This window comes from Spermophilus citellus, assembly GCF_964194105.1.
Source record: "Spermophilus citellus genome assembly, chromosome: 5".
In the NCBI taxonomy this organism is placed as follows: domain Eukaryota; kingdom Metazoa; phylum Chordata; class Mammalia; order Rodentia; family Sciuridae; genus Spermophilus; species Spermophilus citellus.
Window position 1 is genome coordinate 165,674,455 of NC_138186.1, and position 7,700 is coordinate 165,682,154.

The following is a 7,700-nucleotide window of genomic DNA, read 5'->3' on the forward strand; positions in this document are numbered from 1 at the left end:
TTAAATGAAAACAATTATTTACATGATCTGATACGACAGCTATTGACACAGCAATGGTAAGCTGATCTGTCTAGTGAAGATGGAAAACAAAATTAGGATGCGGAAAGCAACTTCAAACAACAAAAAGATAAGCAGAATCTGATACGCCTGTGCTGACCAGTGTAGTCTGACCCGCGGTGACATGGGTTCCGTTCGGTGACATGGGTTCCGTTCGCTCATTGGTAACCGTTGGGTCAAGGTCAGAAATTTTTAATTTTAATTGCCTTTAAGGTTTGTTTTCTTAAATATATTAAAGGGATAACTGTGTCAGTGAAGTGTTTCTGTTTCACATGAAACAGCATCATGATTTATCTTAGTGAATAATGGAAAATGGAACTGCCCTCTGCCCCTGCATCCCCCAGACCCCCCAAGGACCTGCAGCCTGTCCTGGCTCCACCTGCCTGGTACATCGCTCTCCTGGTGCAATGCACCATGGTTCCCTGCTTGCATCCTCGCCTCCCCCACTAGACTGAGAACTCCTTAAAGGCAAAGCTATCTTATTTTCACTGTCTAGCACCAGGCACTCGATGGCCTATGTCAGGGCTCCAACACAGGAGGAAGGAGCCCAAAGAATTCTGACACCTGGGACATAGTAAGAGGAAGAACAGTCAGAGGATCACCCCTCACTACACGTCTGTGGCTGTTTCTTTGGGAAGCATGGACAAACTTCACCTGGCTCACTGGCACTCCCAACTTTTAACCAATGGGTTGCATTGAAGTGTGTAAAATATAGCCAGGGAGAAAGCACCTAGGACACACGAAGTTCCCAGGACATAAAGTGTTTAGGTCTCAAAGACAAAGGTGAGTTTCACGTTGATACGCTCGCTTCACTTAAACACTGTCTTTACTCTCATTTTAAAGACTACAAAACAGAAGCTCAGCTGGGCGTGGTGGCGCACGTCTGTAATTCCAGAGGCTTGGGAGGCTGAGGCAGGAGGATTGTGAGAGTTCAAAGTCAGTCTCAGCCACTTAGCAACTCAGTGAGACCCTGTCTCTAATAAAATATAAAAAATAGCCTGGATGCAGCTTAGTAGCTAAGCATTCCTGGGTTCAATCCCCAATACCAAAACAAACAATCAAAAGAAACAGAGGTTCACGAATACTGAATGACCTGTCCAAGTGCGGGTTAAGTAGTAAATTATGAAATTATTCTTTTGTGGTTCTTTACATTTTTATTTATTTCAAAAAGTAATGTCTATTAACTACATACTAAGCATTTAGAAAGTTTCTAAGTCACACTATTGCATAATGGTTTTGTTTGGTTTCTTAAGAAAAAAACAGAAGTTTGGAATCCATCTTTATCCCTTATGTTGACAGATATGGATGATAAATATGTTGGGAGGGAAGTAATGCAACCTTCTGGTCTCTTCATTAAATATTGCATATTTTATGAGTGGTAGCAAATACATTTAGTGCTTAAATTAAAAACTAGAGTAGCTGAGGTGTTATAATGTAAATAGGCTGAGGAGTTTATTACTGAAACAAAATAAAATATAAAGGCTAATTCAAGGTGTGTTCCTGCTTTTTAAAGTTGACTGTGGTTTTATTTCTTCAGAGTGAAAACATCCAGGTACTAAAAGAGAACAGGCATGTGAATCACCTAATGAATCTCCTAACTATCCAACATACATCAAGTTTAAGTCTAAGTAAAAAAAACTATGAAAAAGGGCTATGATTCACTAAGTGATTCTGTGTTCTTTTCCCAAACTTAAAAAAAAAAAAAACAAAAAAAAACCAACTTAATATTTGTTAAGTTGTTGATGGACCTTTTAATCATTTACCTAAATGTGGTGCTGAGAATTGAACCCAGTGCCTCACACATGCTAGGCAAGCACTCTAACCCTGAGCTACAACTTCAGCCCCTTAACAAATAATTTTGTTCTTACAAAATTATTCAAAATTTTGTTAGAAATCCCAATGCTATCATTTAGGGCAGTAACAAAAGGGCCCACTGTGGGAGGAATAGGAAAGAAACAGGAATGAGGAGTGGGGTTGTGGGCACTGTCTAGGTTCTTTCTCTTTGGCACCATGGAGGTGAAACTGAAATTTGAAGAAGGCAAGAACTTCTTTCACCCACCACAGACACGACCTAACAGCATGTGCAAAAACAGACTCTGACCCTCCTCACAGCTGGTCCTCCTCCATGGTTCCTTATCTCAGTGATGGGCCCATCATTCATTCAGTTATGCAAGCCAGAAACCAGGAGGCAGTGGACACACCCTGCACCTTCAACCCACACCAAGTGCTCTGAGTTTTACCTCCCAAAGAGCCCCCCAGGACATCCACTTCTCTCCAGTTCCAGGACCCCAGACCCAATCATTACCTGCCACCTCTTGCAGACTCTTACATTATAGCCTCTAGTCAATTTTTCAAAAGGCCAATCTGTTCATGTCACCTCCCTCTACAAGGTCAAAACCCTGAGTTTAAGATTAAAAAAAAAAAAAAAAAAAAAAAAAAGCTTGAACACGGCTTGTAAGACATGGCCTGACCTCTGATTTCCTTTCTGGCCACTGGAGGCTTTGCCTAGAACCCAACTAGAGTGTCCTCTACTTGGCGAGCTCCAAGTGGTGGAGTCCCACCCCGACCCCACCCCACCCTATTCAAACCCCTTCAGTCCTCATCTAGCTCAGCAAGCCCCCCACCTCCAGGGCCGTCTTTCTGACCCGTCTCACATCCCCCAACCAGCACACACCTCAGGCACAACAGCCAGACCCGAAGCTCTGCATTTACCATGACTACTCTGTCCCCAAACCAGAAAGTAAACCCATGATGACAGGGCCACTTCTGTGTCTGCCACCTCGGAGCCTCAGTGCCTCTCTGCTGAACCAGTGGATGAAATCTAAATATTCATCATGCCTTACGGTGTGAGGATGGCAAACCAGCAACCCCAGCCAGCATTTCTCACCACCACCTGCCAAAATCTTAGCTACCTCATTCACCATCTGCCCATGGGGAAGGAGGAGGGGTCTTCAGTGAAGGGTGGCAGGGGGCGGGGAGTAAAATCATTAGCCAGGAAATCCTGTCCCTGTTGAAATACTTAGTGGAAAGCACTATTCTCAAAGAGCCGGGTTATCTCACAAACTCTCCTCAAGCTCTGCCACAGGCAGACTTTGAACCCGTGTTCAAAGTTCTCTGAAGGAGGGTAAACTTCCCTTTATGTTAAACTCCTCTAACAGCCTTCAGCCCCACACAGTTCAGACACCTCCTGGTGCCTGAGGCAGTTCACCTCCAAGCCTTTCCATCAGATGAGAAAAGCAAGCCAGGGAGTGAGGAAGAGGAAGGAGGAGGAACTCTGAGGGCCACCTGGCCTGGAAGGTGGCACAAGGACTGCCTCCTGAACCATTCCCTGCACGTCAATCCCCACCCCCACCCCCACCCCCGTCCTCCGAGGGGGCCAGAGCACCAGAGCACGCTCCTTGGAAGTCCACCAGTCCCACAGAATACTGCCCCAAAGCAGCTGAGGAAAGCAAGACCAGACAGGCCACAGCTGTCCCTCCCAGAGTGCCAGCCCTCATCCCCTGAAATGGGCTTCTCCAGGGCTCGCCTTGTCCCCACCAGATGCCTGTCCTGTCACACTCCACTAAGGCTCCTTTCCCCTGAGAAAGCTGAGAGCTCCCCACTTTCCGCTTTAGTGTGTGCCTGTGTCTTGGTTCAGGTTCCAGACAGTGGCCCCGCAGGACAGAATCCTCATCACCTCTTGTAGGGCACCCTGCTGGCCAAACACATAAATACTCAACCTCTTCAGTAAGTGGTGCTTTCAGAAGCAGTATTAAGGTACAGTAAATGAGTATTATTTCACTTATATTGTTCTATGTACAAAGTCATCCTCTCAGTGCAGGTAAATCAATCACCAGGTGGGTGGAAGCCCTAAACCCCAACTATTCAGATGTATACATTAAGTGTAATTGACTCTTAATCCTATTATTAAACATTCAATCCCATGAAAGCTACCTAAGTGAAATTCTTAACTTGGGACTGAATAATTAGAATCGATAGCCCTTTGTTTAAAAGATGAAGCTCACTGAAGAACGTACCTTCACCATTTATCGAATCCAAAAAAACAACCAACAAAAGAGCCCCCAAAACTTAAAAACTATCAAACTAAACTAGATTCTCCATAACTACCTTAGAGCTGGCTACTGTGCCCTTCTCAATGACAGGGTGGTCCTAACATAATTTGTAGATGGTAACACTCTCTCCTGCCCAAGGAGGAACAGGCAGGGATTTCCACAGCAGACAAGTCTGGCTCACCTAAAAGGAGACCTCTCATTAAGATTCAAAAATGGTAACTGAATATATTACATAAAACACAGCCTTTCAAAAAGTTCCTTTGGTACTGAGGCTCGCTTGCGTGCGCGTGTGCACACACACACACAAACACACACACGGTGATGGCTACTCGCCTTCCTTTGCAGTTTTACAACCATCTTCACTGTGTCAGAAACAATTTTTAAATTCTTAGGCATCACCAAGATTTTAAATCAAAATGAAGTTCAAACATACCTGCTGCAAGACATAAAGAGGACTGGGAATTCTGACATACCTGCAAAGCAGGTGAGCCCTGAAGAGGCCATTCATGTGGAGGGAAATGAAACAGGCACAGAAGGACACATACTGAAAGGCACCCCCACCAAGTCCCCAGAGAAGCTGAGTTCACAGAGGCAAACTAGAATGGTAGTTGCCAGAGGCTGGGGGCTGAGGAAATGGGGCGTGAGTGCTTAATGGGTACTGGGGGTCACTGTGGGGTGATGATGTTCAGGTGATGGCTGCTTAACAATAGGAACACTTAATGCCAATGAGTTGCACACTTAAAAATGGTTACAACGACAAATTAAGTGTTATTATATACATTTCACCACAATTAAAAGAAGTTAAAAAAAAAACAGAAAAAGACTAAAAGAAATTACAAATTATGAAAAGAAAAAGAAAATTAGTGACCAGAAACACTGACTTTTTTTCTGGGCACTATCTTAGCACTCTGCATTTTTTTAGTGAAATCAAGAAAACCACACCAGAAGCTCATTTCTTGACCCCCGCCCCCCCCCCCCAAATCCCCAAGCTTGCTACGCTCTGCAGTCCTGGTTAAGGAGCTACAATCGGGCCAGAGGTAGACCACAGGCACTGTAGAGCTTGGCTGTTATGGGTCACTTTAAGTTTGAAATGAAAGGAAGAATTTTGTATAGGAAAAAAAAAAAATCTGCCTCATGAACCAGTCATCTTAATGATATGACTCACACCAAAAGTCTATGGTGTCTGAATCTATTAGTAATTTTTTTAACCTAATAGTAAAATAAGTCTTCTAATCAAGAATTCCTTTCAGGGAACATAAAACTTAACAGTAGGAAAGGCACAAAAGTATTGATTAAAGAACCACATTATTTGAAAAACTAGAAATAAATTTTTATGTATCATTAATTATAAATGTTAATGACTCGATATTTTCTCCATGACTCAAATTTCAAAAAAAAGGTAAAACCCTCTTCCTAGTGCCAAGTCACCCAGCTCACCAGTGTTAAAATGGTGGAATATACACAAGTTTTTGTTTTGTTTCCAGTACTGAGGATTGACCAGTGGTAAAGGGGCGCTTTACCACTAAGCTACATCTCCAGCCTTTTTTATTTTTTATTTGAGACAAAGATCTCACTAAGTTATCCAGACAGGCTTAGAACTCGCGATTCTCCTGCCTCAGCCTGGGAACAGTTGGTGTTACAGGTGTGTGTCACCCCCTGAAATATATACAGCTTTCTAAGCAATGCCACTAAGAACCAGTTCCTACAACCACCCAGGCCTGGTTAGCAATCTCAACACAATCAAATGTTTGTGATTGTGTTGGGGGGCGGGGGGCAGGAACACAGCACTTGAATCAGCTGACTTCACCAGCAGTACAGGACCAGAGCCCGGGGAGCGTCCTTATCAAGCTCCAGGGCGGCCTCATCTGCAATTCAAGTCCATCGCTAAACCCTTTCAGAGATAGGAATCCTGCTGTAACCAGCAAATTCCCAGGTTTACAGGCCAGCCCCTCCCGGACCCGGTGGGAATCGGACTGTAGGGAGGCTGCCTGCTGTAGAGAGGGTGTCCTCTCTCCCAAATGCCCTTCAAATCGCCCCAGGAAGGTGCGGGCTGCATGTGGTTTCGGACAGTTGAAGGAAATGGGCCAGCAGGTGTAGGTAGTTGGAAACCACCAGAGTGCAGATTTGCACTTTTTAAGAAACCGCAAAGTTGCCCTAGCAGGCACTTTTCAAAAAGACAGAAACCAGGAAAAGGGGGCCTCCGCCTCATTTTTAAGAATGACCACAACTTCGGGGAAGGGGACTCACGGAGAAAAGGCCTAGCGAGAGAAGAGCACAATGGTGTCTTTCTGGCGTCCCGCAAAAGGATCAACAAATTGTCAGGGGACAGCCCGTCAGCGCCCGGTTCTGGTCCCCATCCACTCAAGCAGGTGACTCCCGACGGAGGGGGAGCCTGGCGCACGTGACCCGGCCCAGCACCGGGGCAACTTACTGGTTTCGGCATTTTCGGTTCCTGGTGGGCTCACTCAATCCCCCGGAAACTCGGCTGTGCAGCAGCAGCTGACAAAGTTCTCGCGACCTGGAGTCAGAGACAAGCCCTTAGCGCGCCCGGCAGCCCTCGGCGCGCGGCTTAAGAACCCGCCGGGCGGCGCCGGGTGAGTCACCGCCCCGCGAGGTCGGAGGCGGGAGGCGGGGGGCGGCGACGGGGCGGGGCTGCCGGCGCGGGGTCCGCCGCGGTCCTCCTGGGGCCGCCCGAGCGCACAGCAAGTTTCACTAGTGTGGCAATCGCTGCCCCGGGCCTGCAACCGCAGCCGTCCAGCCTCGGAGAAACACTTTAAAAAAAACTAACTGCCCGGGAGAGGCCGGGGAACCGGGAGGGGCGCGTCCACGTAGCCCGGGCTCCGCTTTCCCTTCGGGAGGAAACAGAGTGGACAGAGGACGGTCGCGCAGCAGCCGCGGCGGCCGGCCGCACAGGTTCAGCTCCACCTGCCCGGAGTGGAGCCTCGCTGGGTGCCCCTCGAGGTCTTCCGCCCGGGCTCCCGTGCTGGCTGTCCTTCTGCCGGACCGTCCCCGCCGCACCTGCAGTCGAGTCCCGGCCACGGTGCCCTCCGCGGGGCGCGCACGCGAGCCCGCCCGACCCTCGCCCCCGCCGCGCGCCCGGCTCACCCGCGGCGCCTGCAGTGGACGTGCGCTCCTACTATCCGTGCGACCGCGAGTGCGCCCGCCGCCCGCCGCCCGCGCGCCCGAGAGGCCCTCGCGGGGCGGGGTCCCGGGGCCGCGCCCCTTTCCGCCCCGCCCGCGCGACCTGCGAGGTGCGCCCCGCTCAAGATGGCCGCGGTCCCGCGCCCCGGGTTCTGGCGGACTTTTGCCTCGGCGCTACCCGGGTGGGGGGTTTATGTGCAGTAGGTTCTACTCCGGCAGGAGACGTAAGGTGCGACACGGTTCCGCATTGGACACAGGGACATCAAGAAATGTATATAAATCCAGCTGGGCGGGCGCCCGGGGTAGTTGCCCGGCCATTTGGGGTGGGGCTGCCCCGACGTCCTTGGGCCGGGACCCGGGTCTGGGCGGCCGTACCTGGTCGCGGTGTCTCCGTGCACGTGGTCTGTGCCGCCTCCGCCTTCATCCAGAAAGACGGGCGTAGAAGACGCT

At 48.9% G+C, this 7,700-nt stretch overlaps 1 protein-coding gene across 1 annotated transcript in view; it reads right to left on the bottom strand.

Annotated features, from left to right (window-relative positions):
- Positions 1 to 7,304, bottom strand: part of EZR (ezrin) — a 46,986-nt gene extending 39,682 nt beyond the window's left edge. The window contains exons 1-2 of the mRNA XM_081294548.1: positions 7,215 to 7,304; positions 6,541 to 6,627 (exon numbers count right to left, since the gene is read on the bottom strand). Coding sequence (XP_081150674.1) covers positions 6,541 to 6,552 — 12 coding nt within the window. The 5' untranslated portion in view covers positions 6,553 to 6,627; positions 7,215 to 7,304. The remainder of the gene's footprint in view (positions 1 to 6,540; positions 6,628 to 7,214) is intronic.
- Between the last annotated feature and the right edge of the window lie 396 nt (positions 7,305 to 7,700).